Raw genomic sequence first — 22128 nt, forward strand, 5'->3', positions numbered from 1 at the left:
GGGGGGGGGGCGAAACTGAAAGTGCCTATAAACTGCCATCACTTCCAGAGTGGCAGGGCTCCAGTAGGGCGAGGCATCTTAGGACCGGGGATGCGTGTAGGCGTGGTCGGGATTTTAGCAGCAGCAACGGGGGAGTCTGTACTTGTGGACTTGGCAGACTTGCTTCGGGCGGCGGATATGACAGCTGTGCGGATGGTCTTGGCCGTGGCCGGGGACGGGCTGTGGGCGGTGCGTGGCTGGTGGATCTCTGAGTTCGGGGCGAGCCGCTTGGATACGCGGAGCGGGGCGCCTCTGACGAAGGGCGACTGGGGGCCGACAGGGACCTTCTCCGGCACGGATCTGTCCGAGGTCTGGTGGTGGGTGAGGGTGGGTTTCCCCGGACTCTGTGGCTCATCCCCAGACTGCGTCCTCTCCCTCGTGCTGTTTCTTCGCTTCACCTCATCCTGAACACTGGCGGGACGGGCGATGGGAGGGGAGCGCATGGATGCGCTGCGAGGGACGGATGAGCGGACGGGGCGAGGTGTCGCGGGTGGTTCGGGAGAGGCCGAGGGTTCGCTCGACTCAGTTTTGGAGCGTATCCTGGGGATGCCCGTGCTGCCGGGGGGTCCCGTGCGCGGCGCCACTCTCTTGGCTCCCACTCCACTGCGCGCAGGGGTCTTGGTAACTCGAGTCTCCTCCTTAGGTGTCGGAGACCCCGGACTCGCCCCCTCTCGAAGGTCAACCTCTCGCTCTTTCCTCCACTTGGAGCAGAGGCTGGGCGCAGGTCTTGGGAGGGGGGAGGTCGGGGGTGACAGGACATCATAGGAGCGTAGGCCTTTCACCAGAGTGTGGCACTCCAGTGTCTCTCCCACGCGAGGGTATGGCCTGTCTCTCTCCCTCTCGGGACTGGCCAGATCAGGGTACCCCTGTGCCTGCTGAGGACTCAGCTCTGGCAGACTGGATGGCATCCAGCTCCCCTCCGCCGGTGTGGAGGCCATTTCGGTGTCCGTCTGCTCCGTTAGCCCTCCTTCGGGTAAAAGCCTCACATGGACAGCAGGGTCACCAGCAACCTCTACTTCCCTCGACTGGCTGATGTTAGGAGCATCTGCAGCCACGGTGGGCGATTCCGATTGTCGCTCAGAGGGCGGGTGAGAGGGCATTCCAGTGGCACGAGTGGACGGCGTGTCCTGTGGCGACTCGTTGACTGGAGAGTGGGTTTGAGAAGGGCATGCGGTGTCTGTAACAGGCAGGCCAAACCTGTGTCTAAGAGCTGAGGTCTGGCTTCCGACACCGAGGGCAGAAGAACCTGCAGTCACAGTGGCCGAGTCTGTAGAGGAGGTGGCTAGAGACGCAGTGGCCGTCGCAGTCCTCTGTCCATGTGGGTTTGGAGAAAATCCATTTGTTTGCATGGAATTCAGTTCGTATTGGCCTTGCGAGACATAAGCAATGCTTTCAGGCCTCTGTTGCGTGGCCCTGAAGCTGAGTCCATGCTGAGACGGACTGAAGCTAACAGGGTGCGAGACCTGAACCGCCTTCATGTTCTGGCTGTCCACCTGGTGTTGACTGGGATGGGTGCCGCCTCCTCCTCTGCCCAGAGCTGGCCCCTGCTCACTGGGGCTCACTGAGCAGTCAGTGCCATTCGGGGAGCCAGCAAGAACAGTGTCCGTCTGATGGCCAGAGGGGTCGTTCAGTTGGTTGTCGGTTGAGGTGGGACTGCTGCCAAGCTCTGGGAAGGTCTTTAAGATGGTCATGTGCTGGAGATGGGCGGTGTAGTTCTGGAGGTGTTGGGAGGAGTGCCTGCGGTGCTCGGGGCCCCTCAGGCTACGTCGGCTCCAGGTGTGGCTCAGGTTTCTCTCCAGGGTTCTCTCCAGGTCGTCCTGGCTCTCCTGGCAGTGGGGCTCCTTGGCCAGGCTCACGGCCAGATCCAGCCCCGTACACACTGCCACAGAGCGACGCCTCTCCCCGATCTCGCGCTCTCGTTCCATTCGCTTCTGTTCCTTCAGCTCCCGCTCAGTGTTCTCCTGGAGAGCAGGGACATGACTAATCTTAGTGTTGATAAACATTTCCATTTATCTTGTAAGTGAATCTTTATTTGTACGGCACACACAAGAAACTAAGTGCTTCATAAACTCTAAATAAAGACAAGCAATTGCACAATTTTAAGTAAACACTTGACACACAAAATCTAACGGAGCAAAACTAATCAAGAAAAAGCTTTACAGTCAGTTATGGAAAATGAGCCTTGGGATATTATTTGGTGTAGCTGCCATTTTATATTGATGTACTTTCTCTTTTATATGTTTTTTAACTTTTTTTATGTAATTATTTTTAGATGGATGCTTTGTGTTTATAAAAAATAAGGGAAAAGTTCATACCCTTTTCTTTGGGAACTAGGCTACACTGGCACACCTACTTCCAGTGAATGACGCTAAGCTAAGCTAATGGTGCGGCTGTTCCCTAAGCCTAATGCATGCACAGAGAAGAAAGGGGTATGTATCTGCTTATCTAACTCCAGGGTAGATGGCAAATAAGCTAATTTCTCAGAAAATTGGCGTGTTCCTTTAATAACCGCATACAGTGACTAATTATGGAGGTAATCAGGAGGTAGAGCGGTCGTTTGGTCATCAGAAGGTTCCTGGTTCAATTCCAGGAAAACAAAAGTGTTTTGAATTTAATCGTCTGACCTGGACGGCCTTCTGGAAGCGGATTTGCACCGGGCGGCAGATATGCCGGTACAACACGCACATTTTATGAAAAGCTAAAACTAGATGAAAGTGCAGCTGAGCAACACCTCGGCAGAGACGTAAAACTGGGCCGAGGACAGATACGGTCCATTTGTTCATGGATACATTAACCAGCAATACAAACATCTATTAAAACACGGGAGAAGTAGTGAACAAACGAGAGAAACTGAAAATGCCTTTAAAAGGAACACGCCAACATTTTGGGAAATTAGCTTACCGTTTTCTCCAGAGAGAGACAAGAATATAGATACCAGTTTCCTCTCTGTGCCTTCAGTAGAAAGCCATCTGGCTACACGTTAGCCTAGCTTAGCACAATGAATGGAAGCGGACATGGCCGGTTAGCCTTCGGGAGAGGTGTTAGTTGGACAATGCCTAGGCTAACCGGTCATGTCCGCTTCCATTAATTGTGCTAAGCTAGGCTAACATGCAGCCAGATAGCTTTCTAATGAACGCACAGAGAGGAAACTGGTATCCATCTTCTTGTCTCTCTGTGGAGAAGACGATAGGCTAATTCCCCAAAATGTTGGCGTGTTCCTTTAAACTGCCATCAAAGCTCTATATGAAACGCAAGTCCATTTACAAAGAAAGCTCCTGGAGGGAAAACAAACGTGTTTTGAGTTGAATCGTCTGACCTGGACGGCCTTCTGGAAGCGGTGGCAGAAGGAGTGGAAGACGCGACAGGCCTCCTCCAGCTTGAAGGTGCTGTCGTCCTCACAGAAGAACTCCACCAGAGCCTGACTGGACATCCGCATGCCCTCCACCTCGTCCTCCGCCTCCTTCAGATGCTCCTCGGCCACCTGGACGCAGAAAAAGGGAAAGGCACATAATTGTAGTCATTTGAATGGTAAATGGGCTGCATTCTTGTGGTGGAACCGGAGAGGTTAATTATGCGCATGGTCAAATCTTCATGGTCGATACAAATTTATTGTTACATTCTGGTGCAGAAACAGAGTAATTTTGGCCTGCGGTCACAGGATCTTTTAACTCTCTCTGTACCATTTGCCCGCACAGAACTCGGAAAAACTGCCTTTTCCTATATTCTGCCCCATCTACGTGGAACTTATTGCAAAAGGAACCGAGGCTCCTGAACCTAATTCCCATAACTTCTTATACACAATATTGAGAGGGCATCCATGGGGGCCCGTTCTTGTTCTTGCTCTTAATTAAATGTACCTCTTCAACTTGGCCTTTAACCCCTAACTTTATCACTTTATATGTCGTGTCTGTCCACTATGTTTGTTAATTTGTCATCTCTCCCCCCCCCCCTCCCCCTTATTTAAAGCGACCGTGGGTCCTCTGAAAGGCGCTATATAAAACGAAGTTATTATTATTATTATTATTATCTAGATTTGAGCCTCTCTTAGATCTTTTGTTGAGTTTTTAGTTGTCTTGTATTTGTCTGGAACTTGTTTTATGTATTTGTTGCATTTGTTTGGTGGATCAGGTCGCTCTTGTAAATGAGACTGTGTCTGAATGAGATTTGTACCTGTATGAATAAAGTTTTGAAATTCAATGAAAAAATGCAGTGTATTGAATTCAGTGTACATACTCAGTGTACTGTATATTCACTCTTGAAAAAGGGTGCGTGTTGTAATAACAAGATTATTAGTGGGGGGCTTAAAGGGGGCCTTTTGCATTGTTTCTACAGAATGAGGGGTTGTCCCAACTGTGGGACAAAATGTGCATTGTGCCTTTTCTGCAGCCACAGTCGATGTAGTTAGTAAAACCTTGTATGCGCATGATGAAGAGATCTTGATCAAATGCATGTGTACGGGCGGCTTACTCGTAAATCTTCTCTTTTGTACCTGAAGTTGAACCTGAAATATGTTTACTGCCAAATATTGCTACGCTATTGCTGGATGTTGAGTCATATTTCCACATCGTCTAATCTGAAAGTTTGATCTGAATTTCACTCGACGGTACAGGTTCGTGCACCACTGCTAGATGGCGCAGGAATGGTCCGCTCGTTACGGGCACAGAAACAGCTACTAGGGTGCATACTGCATCATAATGCATAAGTGATATTTTCAGCAAAAAACTTTAAAGGAAATTTGGAGAAAGATGGGGAAAGTGGGAGGATTACAAGGGGAACGAAAACGACATCACAGAGGAAGAACCAAATACATCACAAGAGGGAGAAGGGTAAAGGAGGAAAGAGGTTCAAAGAGGGTCTCTGAACCCATGTCGCACATTTTTGCTTTAGTTAGTATTTTCTATTTCTATTATTTGGGTATGACAATTGTTTTATGTTTTTTCAATTTATTATTTATGTCTGTGGAACTTTTGCTTAAGTCGGTATTTTTTATTTCTGTTATTGGGTATTAAAATCTTTTCTTTATTGTTTATGTCTGTTTAACGGTGTTGTACATTATGTCTATGTATTATGTACCTGGAAGACCGACTGATATGAAAATAATATTCAAAGATGATGTTGTTTGTATGCTTGTAATCCAAAAATGCAAATAAAAATTGAGTTTAAAAAAAAAAAAAAATTTAAAGACCAATATTAACTTGTTGAAAAGGACTGAAATACTGGTATGTCCCCTTTAACACATAGGGCTGTGTTATGAGTGTAAAAAACAACACCAGTTTGTGTGATTTCTGCTGGACCCGGAAGGCTGGCTTACAATAGCAAATGTCCCTAACTGACTGACTCTGACTGACTCCCCATTGTTGAAACAAGCTTGTGCGAGTGTCGTGGCCGGGGTCCAGCCGAATTAGGCTAGTCTGTGTTATTCTTCAACAAAATAACACTTTTTTTTAGGGCGGTCTTGCATCAATTCACTTGGCATCATAGAACAAATATTAAAAGAACACGCCAACATTTTGGGAAATTATCCTATCGTCTTCTCCAGAGAGAGACAAGAAGATAGATGCCAGTGTTCTCTCTGTGCGTTCAGTAGAACGCTATCTGGCTGCATGTTAGCCTAGCTTAGCACAATGAATGGAAGCGGACATGGCCGGTTAGCCTACTTGACTTAATCCTCTTTACCCCGTTGGGGGGCATAGGGTGTCCACCAGAGCTCTCCATCTCACTCTCTTCTGGACCAGGGCCTTTGCTTCTTGCCAGCTCACTCCGATGTTCTTTAGGTCTTGGGAGTGTGGAACGTCTCCAGGTGTTTCTCGGCCTACCGGCTTTCCTCTTCCCCTACGGGTTGTAGTCCAAGGCCTGTCTAGTGATGTTGTTTGAGTCCTTCCTAAGAGTATGCCCGGCCTATCCAATTCCACTTTCTCCTTTTGATGGTGGTAGCTATGCTGTCCTGTTTGGTTATCCTCCACAGCTCTTCATTTGTGGTTTTGATGGGCCGCCACAGCTTGAGGATGTAGCGCAGGCATTTGTTGACAAACACCTGGATCTTGCTTGTGGGGCCCTTGGTAGTCTTCCACGTTTCAGAGCAGGACAGTCTTCACATTGGTATTGAAGATCCGTAGCTTGGTGTTAAGAGTTGGAGAGTTGCTTGGACAACCAGATTGGCCTGAGTATCCTGAATGCTACCTGTGCTTTGCTGATGCGTGCCTCTATGTCCCCGTCTGCTCCTCCATCCCTGCTGATGTTACTCCCTAGGTAGGTGAAGTGCTCGACGGTTAGCCTAGGCATTTGTCTCTCTCTGGTGAAGATGGTAAGCTAATTTCCCAAAATGTTGGCGTGTTCCTTTAAGAGTTAAAATCATTCAAACATGGGTTTGCTGTTGTGTCAGCATTCAGTAAACGGTCTGTGTTTTTTACCTCCAGGAAGGGCTGCGTCTGCTGTTGAATTTCGGCCTCAGTCCGGACGGTGACCTTCAGAGACACTACTCGGCTCTGTAACTTGCTCAGTTCCTCCAACACAGACTCCTCGCACAACCTAGGGAGGGGTAGAGATGACATACGTTACAGCCAAGGAGGGTAGAATGGAGGAGAGGTCACTACTGTCATATTGCATCATATCCTGTGAAAAGGTTTGAGGTATCATTTACATTTAGCTGACGCTTTTATCCAAAGTGACTTACAAGTTTTGTACGACAAGTCAGCAGGAAGGGTACAACTCTATCAGCTGAATAACAATGTTCATCAAAGTGTCGAGTGCTAAAATGTAGGTTAGTATATTAGGACAATTGCATGACAGTAAGGTTAGTTAGGGTTATTTAGCTGTAGCCCTATTTTCAGAAATGTCGCCTAAAAGTACATGCCTAAGTAAATGTAAGATTGCTCCACTTCTGCAAGGTCAATTTGCATGTTCTTGGTATCTAGGAACATCTAGGGACCTGGGGGTATGTATTTCCAGTGTCAGAAATATTGTGTCTGTTACTAGGCTTGAGTAAATTGTAATGAAGAAAAGGAGAATATAAATTACGATTTATTTTTGCCTCTGTGCCGGTGAATAACACCATGAAAACATTGAGGTCCTTCTGATTTGGCTCACTGAGCTCATTCAGCACCTTATTGAGATCAAGTGTAAAAAAAAATCTAAGCAAATGAATAAAGGGAAAATGATTAAACAGAAGGATTTGTAGATACAGTAATAAATGATAATCGATTTTAATTATGAATTCATATTTGACCTTGAACTTGACCTTATTATGGGCAAAGGCTCCTCTTTCCAATGGCAGGGTTGAATCTGGATTTAGTCATTTCCTTGCGGTTTTACGATGAGAGATATAATTAGCATTTTTCCGATAAATTCGTATTTCCGATAAATCGTATAAAACATCGGTAAAAATGAAAATATACACTTTGACTACTGTTTTGATAGGGTTATGGTATTTACTCTTGGCTAAAAAAAATATAAATCAGAGAAGCTCAAAGGGAATAGGGAGGTGTAGTGGTTACGTCATTGCCGTTTCCCGCGCGGTCCACCCCTCTTGAAATCGCCATGTATTTCCAATTGACCCATTTCTAAATCGTCTCGTTTAAAACAAATAAAGCATGAACATTGGCATGGTGTACCTTTCTGTGTGTCTTCATCCACAATCTATAGCTCAACATGAACGCAATTAATCGTAAAGGTAGCAAAATAACAACGTTTATGTTTTCGTTCACTGAGGAACTACACTTTTCTCTGGCGCTGCTGACGGCGGCAGCACTGAACGACAGGCTAAACTACTGGTAAGTGTAGTTCTTTTTTAACGACACATTAAAAACCTTATAACTACCTTTATTTCAACCAAAAATGCTTAAAACAATAATGTTAGTGATAGAAGGGAACTCATTTTGTTCAAAAATGGAAAGCTTGCCAATGTTCATGAGGCAGAATTGTTACAATAGCCGATAATCCATTTTCCTAATGATAAATCCCTATACGGGTGGACGGGAAACTGAAGTGACGTCAGACCACACCTCCTAAAGTCAGACCACACCTCCTAAAGTCAGACCACACCTCCCCATTTCATTGGAATAAGCACCTTTAGTTGTTGAATCAACACGGTCCTCATTCAACACAGTCAACAAATAACCAATATCAAGCTTACCATAAATTCAAAAAAATTGTCACAAATAGACGACAGTCCCAAAGTGTTTATCTGGTTGCCATTGACACTGCAAAGCTTAGTTTATGTTTTTAAATTTTAATGTCCATGTTATGTGGCTTCATCTTTTGAGCCTCCACTATGTCACCAGCATCTTTATTTGAACATTTTTGTCATCGATAATAATAATAATAATAATAATAATAATAATAATAATAATAATAATAATAATAATACTTTATTTGTATAGCACTTTTCATACAGAAGTTGCAGTTCAAAGTGCTTCACAACAGTAAAAAATATACTCATAAGCGAGCATGAGCAAGGTAAGGTAAATCACAGTGTTTCACATTAGGACCTAGTATCCCAATAGGTTCTCTGTTTACAGTTTAATTCAGTACAAAAATAGTTTAAAATGATTCGGTTTAGAAATAGACTAAGAATAAAAAAAAAAAAAAAAAAAAAACATAGAACAGTGATAAAATAGTTAAATTTTGGATTACAATAGAGCAGTGCTCTTCATTATAGTAATATTCAATATTCAAGGGGCTTTCACAATTTAACAACGATAGAATCACTGCATTCGTGGAAAGATTCATATTTTCCTAAACACCACCGGAGATCTGATGCAGTGACGTGTTAATAATTAAATAATCCATAGGATTAATAGATTAATGGGCATTTGTTTTATTTTTATGTGTACATACTGGTACATGTCATACAAGTAATATTCATACTGGTTTAGATAAACAATTTGATATATTTCACATATTTGCTGAGCAAGATTTCTGTGCAAAATGAATTCGAGGCCTGTCCCATATAGACGCATGTCCCAAATAAAGGCAGGGCGAGTTCAGTGATTGAAGCAAATAAAAGCCTTGGCTATCGATTTCAGTTTTACAGTATTTTCCAGCTAAATTCCCTTTGAGTTTCTCTGTGTCCTCTATGATAAGGTGGGTCTCTGGCCGAGAGGCGTAATGATCATTGGTATTAGTTTATTTATTAGTAAAAAATTGTAATGGAATATCTCAACAGGTTGCCACAGATTTTTGGCAACATCTTGTTATATCTCGACAGTACAAAAAAAAAATATATATATATATATATATATATATATATATATATATATATATATATTAGGGCTGTCAGTTTATCGCGTTAATTAGATTAATTAATTACACAGCAAATAATCGCATTATGAAAATTAATTCAAAATTAATTACAATTTTTTTTTTTTTTTTTAATAATAATATTTTTTTTTGTATCTCATTCATTCCATAAGCATGTAGAATACACATTTACAGTTTTTTTTTAATATGGTCCATTTGCATTTTATTGGTATCTGATTCTAGGGACATCTATGAATCTCAGGGAATGTATTCCCAGTGTCAGAAATACTGTGGGCTAGATCCACAAAGAATGGATTGCACGGTGCAAGTTGCACTCTTACTTACAATTCATTATGAATTGAAAATGGGGGACCCTGATGTAAACAAGACGAAAGTCTTTCTCTGGTCTGCATTCCCTTAACAATTGTGTGTATTGAGCCGTACTGTATTGTACCCATTCTGCAATCTGATAATAACATTTTCATTCAATCAATCAATCTGCGCGGTGATTGATTGAATGAACATTTTATTTTGAGTAAATTGTAATGAACCAAATGAGAATATCAATACATTTTTTTTTATCTTTGACTGTGAATAACACCATGCTCAAATTGACCAGACCTGAAAAATCTAAGCAAATTAATAGATGGAAGATGATTAAACAGAAGGTTTTGTAGATACAGTACTGAATTCTGCCATCCGGACACATGCTATTTGAAATATGATTATAGAATATAGAATATGAGGCATAAAATGGTAATGCGATTAAAATGCGATTAATTAGATTAATTAATTACAAATCCTGTAATTAATTAGATTAATTATTTTAATCGCCTGACAGCACTAATATATATATATATATATATATATATATATATATATATATATATATATATATATATATATATTAGGGCTGTCAGTTTATCGCGTTAATTAGATTAATTAATTACACAGCAAATGATCGCGTTATGAAAATTAACTCAAAATTAATTACAAAAAAAAGTTTTTTTTTTTTTTTTTGTATCTCATTCATTCCATAGGAATGTAGAATACACATTTACAGACTTTTTTTTAATATGGTCCATTTGCATGTTCTTGGTATCTGATTCTATGATTCTCAAGGAATGTATTCCCAGTGTCAGAAATACTATGGGCTAGATCCACAAAGAATGGATTGCACGGTGCAAGGTGCACCCTTACTTACAATTCATTATGAATTGAAAATGGGGGACCCTGATGTAAACAAGATGAAAGTCTTTCTCTGGTCTGCTTCCCCTTAACAATTGTGTGTATTGAGCCGTACTGCATTGTACCCATTCTGCAATCTGTTAATAACATTTTCATTCAATCAATCAATCTGCACGGTGATTGATTGAATGAAAAAATTATTTTGAGTCAATTGTAATGAACCAAATGAGAATATCAATACATTTTTTTTTATCTTTGACTGTGAATAACACCATGCTCAAATTGACCAGACCTGAAAAATCTAAGCAAATTAATAGATGGAAGATGATTAAACAGAAGGTTTTGTAGATACAGTACTGAATTCTGCCATTTGGACACATGCAATTTGAAATATGATTATAGAATATAGAATATCAGGCATAAAATGGTTATGCGATTAAAATGCGATTAATTAGATTAATTAATTACAAATCCTGTAATTAATTAGATTAATTTTTTTAATCGCGTGACAGCACTAATATATATATACACGTTTAACACTGCGATTTAAAGAATCTGTAATTCCGGTGAGGAGCAGGAGCTAAAATGACATCCAAATCAAATGAACGAGCGAGTCGTCTATCAAACCCTCTAGTGACACACACACGCTTGCTATGCGCATAACAGTTGCACACATACATAAAGGCATGCTGCTAACACAACCTTGCTAGCTACCTAGCGGGGAGTCTTTGAAGGCATCCTGATGATGCGTTCCGATAGGGAAGGGCGTTGTGGAATTCGATGTGAAAATATTTCTAAGTTCTGCCCAAAATCAACAGCCGCCCACAGCTCCTTGATGAACACCCTCTTCTGATAACTACACAGCACAGAGGAAAGGCCCCAGAAAAAATAGATTGTTCCAACTCCCCAACAGAGCGGGAATATTGGCTCGGAACATGAATGTTGTCATGACCCACATTTCACACAGCCAGCTAGCTATTGCTAACAGCTGGACAGAGCAATGTAATACATTATAGGTGGTGTTTTAGCAGCCAACTGGGATATATTGATGTTATTAGGCAGGGCTCATATATGGTCCCTACTTGAGCTGATGGGTTCCATGTTTTTCGGGGGAAGCGACTGACCTGGAGGCGGAGCCAACGTGGCCTAGTTGGCTGGGAAACGACAGCAAACTCTGGTCCTTCTTCACGGCTTCCTGCGGAGACCAAGACACATGCTTATCCAGCCATTGTTTCAAAGGAGGCAAGTCGTCATAATGCTCCGATGCCGATGGTATCATTTGTATTGTAGGGCTGTCAGGAACCCGGGTTTGTTGTGTGGCCGTACGGTTCTCTTTGACAAAAACAAATCCCCTGTAGTCGTTGGGAGAGATTGCGTCTCGTTAGAATGCATCTAAAAATGTAAACAGAAATCAACAATAGTTTCCAGAGTTGTTCATGGTGAGAGGCGTTGATCGACAATTAGTTAACAAATATGTTTGATTTCTCCTAGAACAAGGGGTTATGTTATTCCAATTCATCCCACCACTCAAACTGCCCCCGTCGGTTCATCAAAAGAGCTTTGTTGGGAGTGAGCGGTGTTATTCCATTCTGCTTTGTTTAGCGTTTGCCTTATCCAGCACCTGCTGAGTATTATTGGATGTCCTCCACATACCACCGCTAATGCTCGGTTCTTACCATGGCCACAAAGTGTAACAGGTTCATGCCCGGCTTGTTGGCTTTGGTGTCGGCCAGCTTGAGCAGCGAGGAGATTCGAAAGCCGGCGGCGTTCCCCGAGTATCCACCCTGAGAGGCCAAAGTGCAAAAGGTTAAGACTACTACACAATCACACGAACATGTGACGTCTTTAAACAAACAACGTTAAAAGATTAAGATTTAAAAACTGGACTTCAAGAAGTCTTTATTCGTAGCACAACGCATTGCTATACGTAGTCATGCAGCTGACGCATGGCTACCGGACACACCCCAGATGTCATTGTACAGACGTGAAGAAGCATCTCTCTCTCTCTCATCTCTTTTGAGTTTCAAAATAAAAGAACGGGAATATAGATGAAGAAAGACACTCACAGCGTTCATGTAATTCCCAGCCTTCAGCACTAGACGAAGGATGGAGTGTAACTCTGGACAGCTCAGCAGTTCTAGGGAGGGTTGAAGACAGATATTTAATATCATCTTAATAATATTGTCACTCTGAATAGCATATACAGCTGGCGTCAGGTGCAGGTTGGGCTTCTTTTCTTCATTTTGGCCATCCTCATATCAAAGTCCTTGGAATACTTTTTTCTTTTATTTTTTTGTCAGTAAGTTAACCTGATAACTATGGCTGGGCAATATGGAAATAAATATATATATCAAGATGTTCAGAAGGACATTTCTTCTGGTATTGATGTATGGTTGGGTACCGTTCACATTTGAAACGATAACGGTACCAGTACCAGTGTTCCTGGAACTTCCTGGACTTCGGTATCGGTACCCAACAGTACCTTTTTTCTGACCTTAACTCTCTCTGTAATAACAACAATTTGTATTTCAGTTGTTCAAAGTCCAAACTTCTCAATTTCAACATTGTTATCTATTTAGAACATTTAGTTATTTATTGTTTGACCCGGTACCCAACCGTAGTATTGATATTTCATGATATATCAGGTCCTTAGTTATGGAAAATCATCCAACCGGTGTTCATCATATTGATGTATGATACAGTATCAAACTGAAACTGTAATTTTCAATTGGCATTCACAAATATTTCAGAATTCATTTTGCGAGAAAATCAGACTTCATTTTATTTTGTTATCGTTAATATAGCTCTCACGATTTACAATATTAAAAAAAAAACGAAGGATGCACCGATCCGACTTTTTCAGTCCAGATACCGATACCTGGGCTTTGGGTATCGGCCGATACCGAGTACCGATCCGATACCCATTGTTCAATTAATAAACTGTATGCCTCACAGTGTGGAAGAGACTGGGATCATTCTTTTGTGCAAGGCAACATCAGGCGTGACTTAAAACATTACTTTCCTTAACTTAGTGAAACAAAATATAACAAATTAACACAGATATAAATGTACTGAATTGTTATTTATTATTTTATTTATTATTATATTATTATATAAACATTTTTATATATATATATTTTTTTTTTATACCCAACACAGCTATTTTAGTCATATCGGGGCCGATGTCCGATCGGTGCAACACTACGGTAAATAGACGATAAATACTGATATAGTGTCAAGCCCTACTGAAGCCTAACAATGTGTCCACATGTCACCTCTCTAAACCGAAGTCAAACAAAAGCCACTTGAAAGAGGGGGGGGGGGGTAAAGGCTGAACTATATAGTGCTGGTGGTGATGAGAGAGAGGGGGGGGGGTAAAGGATGAACTATATAGTGCTGGTGGTGATGAGAGAGAGGGGGGGGGGTAAAGGATGAACTATATAGTGCTGGTGGTGATGAGAGGGGGGGGGTAAAGGATGAACTATATAGTGCTGGTGGTGATGAGAGAGGGGGGGGGGGGGTAAAGGATGAACTATATAGTGCTGGTGGTGATGAGAGAGAGGGGGGGGGGGGGGGTAAAGGCTGAACTATATAGTGCTGGTGGTGATGAGAGAGAGGGGGGGGGTAAAGGCTGAACTATATAGTGCTGGTGGTGATGAGAGAGAGGGGGGGGGTAAAGGATGAACTTATAGTGCTGGTGGTGATGAAAGAGGGGGGGGGGGGTAAAGGATGAACTATATAGTGCAGGTGGTGATGAGAGAGAGAGGGGGGGTAAAGGATGAACTATATAGTGCTGGTGGTGATGAGAGAGAGAGGGGGGGTAAAGGATGAACTATATAGTGCAGGTGGTGATGAGAGAGAGAGGGGGGGTAAAGGATGAACTATATAGTGCAGGTGGTGATGAGAGAGAGAGGGGGGGTAAAGGATGAACTATATAGTGCTGGTGGTGATGAGAGAGAGGGGGGGGTAAAGGATGAACTATATAGTGCTGGTGGTGATGAGAGAGAGGGGGGGGGTAAAGGATGAACTATATAGTGCTGGTGGTGATGAGAGAGAGAGGGGGGGTAAAGGATGAACTATATAGTGCTGGTGGTGATGAGAGAGAGGGGGGGGGGTAAAGGATGAACTATAGTGCTGGTGGTGATGAGAGAGAGGGGGGGGGTAAAGGATGAACTATATAGTGCTGGTGGTGATGAGAGAGAGGGGGGGGTAAAGGATGAACTATATAGTGCTGGTGGTGATGAGAGGGGGGGGGGGGTAAAGGATGAACTATAGTGCTGGTGGTGATGAGAGAGGGGGGGGGGGGTAAAGGATGAACTATATAGTGCTGGTGGTGATGAGAGAGAGGGGGGGGTAAAGGATGAACTATATAGTGCTGGTGGTGATGAGAGGGGGGGGGGGGGTAAAGGATGAACTATAGTGCAGGTGGTGATGAGAGAGAGGGGGGGGGGGTAAAGGATGAACTATATAGTGCTGGTGGTGATGAGAGAGAGGGGGGGGGGGTAAAGGATGAACTATATAGTGCTGGTGATGAGAGAGAGGGGGGTAAAGGATGAACTATAGTGCAGGTGGTGATGAGAGGGGGGGGGGGGGGTAAAGGATGAACTATATAGTGCTGGTGGTGATGAGAGAGAGGGGGGGGGGGTAAAGGATGAACTATAGTGCAGGTGGTGATGAGAGAGAGGGGGGGGGGTAAAGGATGAACTATATAGTGCTGGTGGTGATGAGAGAGAGGGGGGGGGGGGTAAAGGATGAACTATATAGTGCTGGTGGTGATGAGAGAGAGGGGGGGGGGGTAAAGGATGAACTATAGTGCAGGTGGTGATGAGAGAGAGGGGGGGGGGTAAAGGATGAACTATATAGTGCTGGTGGTGATGAGAGAGGGGGGGGGGGGTAAAGGATGAACTATATAGTGCTGGTGATGAGAGAGAGGGGGGGGGGGTAAAGGATGAACTATAGTGCAGGTGGTGATGAGAGAGAGGGGGGGGTAAAGGATGAACTATATAGTGCTGGTGATGAGAGAGAGGGGGGGGGGTAAAGGATGAACTATAGTGCAGGTGGTGATGAGAGAGAGGGGGGGGGGGTAAAGGATGAACTATAGTGCAGGTGGTGATGAGAGAGAGGGGGGGTAAAGGATGAACTATATAGTGCTGGTGGTGATGAGAGAGGGGGGGGGGGTAAAGGATGAAATATAGTGCAGGTGGTGATGAGAGAGAGGGGGGGGGGTAAAGGATGAACTATATAGTGCTGGTGGTGATGAGAGAGAGGGGGGGGGGGTAAAGGATGAAATATAGTGCTGGTGGTGATGAGAGAGAGGGGGGGGGGTAAAGGATGAACTATATAGTGCTGGTGGTGATGAGAGAGAGGGGGGGGGGGTAAAGGATGAACTATATAGTGCTGGTGGTGATGAGAGAGGGGGGGGGGGGTAAAGGATGAACTATAGTGCAGGTGGTGATGAGAGAGAGGGGGGGGGGGTAAAGGATGAACTATATAGTGCTGGTGGTGATGAGAGAGGGGGGGGGGGGTAAAGGATGAACTATAGTGCAGGTGGTGATGAGAGAGGGGGGGGGGTAAAGGATGAACTATAGTGCTGGTGGTGATGAGAGAGAGGGGGGGGGGGGTAAAGGATGAACTATATAGTGCTGGTGGTGATGAGAGAGAGGGGGGGGGGGGTAAAGGATGAACTATATAGTGCTGGTGGTGATGAGAGAGAGGGGGGGGGGTAAAGGATGAACTATATAGTGCTGGTGGTGATGAGAGAGAGAGGGGGGGGGGGTAAAGGATGAACTATATAGTGCAGGTGGTGATGAGAGAGGGGGGGGGGGGGTAAAGGATGAACTATATAGTGCTGGTGGTGATGAGAGAGGGGGGGGGGTAAAGGATGAACTATATAGTGCTGGTGGTGATGAGAGAGAGGGGGGGGGGGTAAAGGATGAACTATATAGTGCTGGTGGTGATGAGAGAGGGGGGGGGGGGGTAAAGGATGAACTATATAGTGCAGGTGGTGATGAGAGAGGGGGGGGGTAAAGGATGAACTATATAGTGCTGGTGGTGATGAGAGAGAGGGGGGGGGGGGTAAAGGATGAACTATATAGTGCAGGTGGTGATGAGAGAGGGGGGGGGTAAAGGATGAACTATATAGTGCAGGTGGTGATGAGAGAGAGGGGGGGGGGGGTAAAGGATGAACTATATAGTGCTGGTGGTGATGAGAGAGAGGGGGGGGGGGTAAAGGATGAACTATATAGTGCTGGTGGTGATGAGAGAGAGGGGGGGGGGGGTAAAGGATGAACTATATAGTGCAGGTGGTGATGAGAGAGAGGGGGGGGGGGTAAAGGATGAACTATATAGTGCTGGTGGTGATGAGAGAGAGGGGGGGGGGTAAAGGATGAACTATATAGTGCAGGTGGTGATGAGAGAGAGAGGGGGGGGGTAAAGGATGAACTATATAGTGCTGGTGGTGATGAGAGAGGGGGGGGGGGGGGTAAAGGATGAACTATATAGTGCTGGTGGTGATGAGAGAGAGGGGGGGGGGGTAAAGGATGAACTATATAGTGCAGGTGGTGATGAGAGAGAGGGGGGGGGGTAAAGGATGAACTATATAGTGCTGGTGGTGATGAGAGAGGGGGGGGGGTAAAGGATGAACTATATAGTGCTGGTGGTGATGAGAGAGAGGGGGGGGGGGTAAAGGATGAACTATATAGTGCTGGTGGTGATGAGAGAGGGGGGGGGGGTAAAGGATGAACTATATAGTGCTGGTGGTGATGAGAGAGAGGGGGGGGGGTAAAGGATGAACTATATAGTGCTGGTGGTGATGAGAGAGAGGGGGGGGTAAAGGATGAACTATATAGTGCTGGTGGTGATGAGAGAGGGGGGGGGGGTAAAGGATGGACTATTATGGTGATGAGGGGGGGGGGTAAAGGATGGACTATTATGGTGATGAGGGGGGGGGTAAAGGATGAACTATATAGTGCTAGTGGTGATGAGAGAGGGGGGGGGGTAAAGGATGAACTATAGTGCTGGTGGTGATGAGAGAGAGGGGGGGGGGGGTAAAGGATGAACTATATAGTGCAGGTGGTGATGAGAGAGAGGGGGGGGGGTAAAGGATGAACTATAGTGCTGGTGGTGATGAGAGAGAGGGGGGGGGGTAAAGGATGAACTATATAGTGCTGGTGGTGATGAGAGAGAGGGGGGGGGGTAAAGGATGAACTATATAGTGCTGGTGGTGATGAGAGAGAGGGGGGGGGGGTAAAGGATGAACTATATAGTGCTGGTGGTGATGAGAGAGAGGGGGGGGGGGTAAAGGATGAACTATATAGTGCTGGTGGTGATGAGAGAGAGGGGGGGGGGTAAAGGATGAACTATAGTGCAGGTGGTGATGAGAGAGAGGGGGGGGGGGTAAAGGATGAACTATATAGTGCTGGTGGTGATGAGAGAGAGGGGGGGGGGTAAAGGATGAACTATAGTGCAGGTGGTGATGAGAGAGAGGGGGGGGGGGTAAAGGATGAACTATAGTGCAGGTGGTGATGAGAGAGAGGGGGGGGGGTAAAGGATGAACTATAGTGCAGGTGGTGATGAGAGAGAGGGGGGGGGTAAAGGATGAACTATAGTGCAGGTGGTGATGAGAGAGAGGGGGGGGGGGGTAAAGGATGAACTATAGTGCAGGTGGTGATGAGAGAGAGGGGGGGGGGTAAAGGATGAACTATAGTGCAGGTGGTGATGAGAGAGAGGGGGGGGGGGTAAAGGATGAACTATATAGTGCAGGTGGTGATGAGAGAGAGGGGGGGGGGTAAAGGATGAACTATAGTGCTGGTGGTGATGAGAGAGAGGGGGGGGGTAAAGGATGAACTATATAGTGCTGGTGGTGATGAGAGAGAGGGGGGGGGGTAAAGGATGAACTATATAGTGCTGGTGGTGATGAGAGAGAGGGGGGGGGGTAAAGGATGAACTATATAGTGCTGGTGGTGATGAGAGAGAGGGGGGGGGGTAAAGGATGAACTATATAGTGCTGGTGGTGATGAGAGAGAGGGGGGGGGGTAAAGGATGAACTATATAGTGCTGGTGGTGATGAGAGAGAGGGGGGGGGGTAAAGGATGAACTATAGTGCAGGTGGTGATGAGAGAGAGGGGGGGGGGGTAAAGGATGAACTATAGTGCAGGTGGTGATGAGAGAGAGGGGGGGGGGTAAAGGATGAACTATAGTGCAGGTGGTGATGAGAGAGAGGGGGGGGGGGGTAAAGGATGAACTATAGTGCAGGTGGTGATGAGAGAGAGGGGGGGGGGGTAAAGGATGAACTATATAGTGCTGGTGGTGATGAGAGAGAGGGGGGGGGTAAAGGATGAACTATATAGTGCTGGTGGTGATGAGAGAGAGGGGGGGGGTAAAGGATGAACTATATAGTGCTGGTGGTGATGAGAGAGAGGGGGGGGGGTAAAGGATGAACTATATAGTGCTGGTGGTGATGAGAGAGAGGGGGGGGGTAAAGGATGAACTATATAGTGCTGGTGGTGATGAGAGAGAGGGGGGGGGGGGTAAGGATGAACTATATAGTGCTGGTGGTGATGAGAGAGAGGGGGGGGGTAAAGGATGAACTATATAGTGCTGGTGGTGATGAGAGAGAGAGGGGGGGGGGTAAAGGATGAACTATATAGTGCTGGTGGTGATGAGAGAGAGGGGGGGGGGTAAAGGATGAACTATAGTGCTGGTGGTGATGAGAGAGAGGGGGGGGGGTAAAGGATGAACTATATAGTGCTGGTGGTGATGAGAGAGAGGGGGGGGGGTAAAGGATGAACTATATAGTGCTGGTGGTGATGAGAGAGGGGGGGGGGGTAAGGATGAACTATATAGTGCTGGTGGTGATGAGAGAGGGGGGGGGGGGGGTAAAGGATGAACTATAGTAGTGCTGGTGGTGATGAGAGAGAGGGGGGGGGGGGGTACTATATAGTGCTAGTGGTGATGAGAGAGGGGGGGGGTAAAGGATGAACTATATAGTGCTGGTGGTGATGAGAGAGAGGGGGGGGGTAAAGGATGAACTATATAGTGCTGGTGGTGATGAGAGAGAGGGGGGGGGGTAAAGGATGAACTATATAGTGCAGGTGGTGATGAGAGAGGGGGGGGGGGGGTAAAGGATGAACTATATAGTGCTGGTGGTGATGAGAGAGAGGGGGGGGGGGGTAAAGGATGAACTATATAGTGCTGGTGGTGATGAGAGAGAGGGGGGGTAAAGGATGAACTATAGTGCAGGTGGTGATGAGAGAGAGGGGGGGGGGGGGTAAAGGATGAACTATAGTGCAGGTGGTGATGAGAGAGGGGGGGGGTAAAGGATGAACTATATAGTGCTGGTGGTGATGAGAGAGGGGGGGGGGGTAAAGGATGAACTATATAGTGCTGGTGGTGATGAGAGAGGGGGGGGGGGGTAAAGGATGAACTATATAGTGCTGGTGGTGATGAGAGAGAGGGGGGGGGGTAAAGGATGAACTATATAGTGCTGGTGGTGATGAGAGAGGGGGGGGGGGTAAAGGATGAACTATATAGTGCTGGTGGTGATGAGAGAGAGGGGGGGGGGTAAAGGATGAACTATATAGTGCTGGTGGTGATGAGAGAGAGGGGGGGGGGGGGGTAAAGGATGAACTATATAGTGCTGGTGGTGATGAGAGAGGGGGGGGTAAAGGATGAACTATATAGTGCTGGTGGTGATGAGAGAGAGGGGGGGGGTAAAGGATGAACTATATAGTGCTGGTGGTGATGAGAGAGAGGGGGGGTAAAGGATGAACTATATAGTGCTGGTGGTGATGAGAGAGAGGGGGGGGGTAAAGGATGAACTATATAGTGCTGGTGGTGATGAGAGAGAGGGGGGGGGGTAAAGGATGAACTATATAGTGCTGGTGGTGATGAGAGAGGGGGGGGGTAAAGGATGAACTATATAGTGCTGGTGGTGATGAGAGAGAGAGGGGGGGGGTAAAGGATGAACTATATAGTGCTGGTGGTGATGAGAGAGGGGGGGGGGGGGGTAAAGGATGAACTATATAGTGCTGGTGGTGATGAGAGAGGGGGGGGGGTAAATGATGAACTATATAGTGCTGGTGGTGATGAGAGAGGGGGGGGGGGGGGTAAAGGATGAACTATAGTGCAGGTGGTGATGAGAGAGGGGGGGGGGTAAAGGATGAACTATATAGTGCTGGTGGTGATGAGAGAGGGGGGGGGGGGGGTAAAGGATGAACTATAGTGCTGGTGGTGATGAGAGAGAGGGGGGGGGTAAAGGATGAACTATATAGTGCTGGTGGTGATGAGAGAGGGGGGGGGTAAAGGATGAACTATATAGTGCTGGTGGTGATGAGAGAGAGGGGGGGGGGGTAAAGGATGAACTATAGTGCTGGTGGTGATGAGAGAGAGGGGGGGTGGGTAAAGGCTGAACTATAGTGGTGGTGGTGATGAGAGAGAGGGGGGGGGGTAAAGGATGAACTATAGTGCTGGTGGTGATGAGAGAGAGGGGGGGGGGGTAAAGGATGAACTATAGTGCTGGTGGTGATGAGAGAGAGGGGGGGGGGTAAAGGATGAACTATAGTGCTGGTGGTGATGAGAGAGAGGGGGGGGGTAAAGGCTGAACTATATAGTGCTGGTGGTGATGAGAGAGGGGGGGGGGGTAAAGGATGAACTATAGTGCAGGTGGTGATGAGAGAGGGGGGGGGGGGTAAAGGATGAACTATATAGTGCAGGTGGTGATGAGAGAGGGGGGGGGGGTAAAGGATGAACTATATAGTGCAGGTGGTGATGAGAGAGAGGGGGGGGGGTAAAGGATGAACTATATAGTGCTGGTGGTGATGAGAGGGGGGGGGTAAAGGATGAACTATATAGTGCAGGTGGTGATGAGAGATAGGGGGGGGGTAAAGGATGAACTATATAGTGCTGGTGGTGATGAGAGGGGGGGGGTAAAGGATGAACTATAGTGCTGGTGGTGATGAGAGAGAGGGGGGGGGGGTAAAGGATGAACTATATAGTGCAGGTGGTGATGAGAGAGGGGGGGGTAAAGGATGAACTATATAGTGCTGGTGGTGATGAGAGAGGGGGGGGGGGTAAAGGATGAACTATATAGTGCTGGTGGTGATGAGAGAGAGGGGGGGTAAAGGATGAACTATATAGTGCTGGTGGTGATGAGAGGGGGGGGGGTAAAGGATGAACTATAGTGCTGGTGGTGATGAGAGAGAGGGGGGGGTAAAGGATGAACTATATAGTGCTGGTGGTGATGAGAGAGAGGGGGGGGTAAAGGATGAACTATATAGTGCTGGTGGTGATGAGAGAGAGGGGGGGGGGTAAAGGATGAACTATATAGTGCTGGTGGTGATGAGAGAGGGGGGGGGGGTAAAGGATGAACTATATAGTGCTGGTGGTGATGAGAGAGGGGGGGGTAAAGGATGAACTATATAGTGCTGGTGGTGATGAGAGAGAGGGGGGGGTAAAGGATGAACTATATAGTGCTGGTGGTGATGAGAGAGAGAGGGGGGGGGGTAAAGGATGAACTATATAGTGCTGGTGGTGATGAGAGAGAGAGGGGGGGTAAAGGATGAACTATATAGTGCTGGTGGTGATGAGAGAGAGGGGGGGGGGTAAAGGATGAACTATATAGTGCTGGTGGTGATGAGAGAGAGAGGGGGGGTAAAGGATGAACTA

At 46.0% G+C, this 22128-nt stretch overlaps 1 protein-coding gene across 1 annotated transcript in view; it reads right to left on the reverse strand.

The window, feature by feature from the left end:
- Positions 1–22128, reverse strand: part of fhdc2 (FH2 domain containing 2) — a gene marked incomplete at its 5' end in the record, with an annotated part of 38386 nt that continues 16258 nt past the window's right edge. Inside the window, 6 exons of the mRNA XM_084331983.1 lie at positions 1–2000; positions 3356–3520; positions 6450–6567; positions 11589–11659; positions 12141–12248; positions 12531–12601. Coding sequence (XP_084188109.1) covers positions 39–2000; positions 3356–3520; positions 6450–6567; positions 11589–11659; positions 12141–12248; positions 12531–12601 — 2495 coding nt within the window. The 3' untranslated portion in view covers positions 1–38. The remainder of the gene's footprint in view (positions 2001–3355; positions 3521–6449; positions 6568–11588; positions 11660–12140; positions 12249–12530; positions 12602–22128) is intronic.

This window comes from Notolepis coatsorum, assembly GCF_963971535.1.
Source record: "Notolepis coatsorum genome assembly, chromosome: 16".
Taxonomy (NCBI): domain Eukaryota; kingdom Metazoa; phylum Chordata; class Actinopteri; order Aulopiformes; family Paralepididae; genus Notolepis; species Notolepis coatsorum.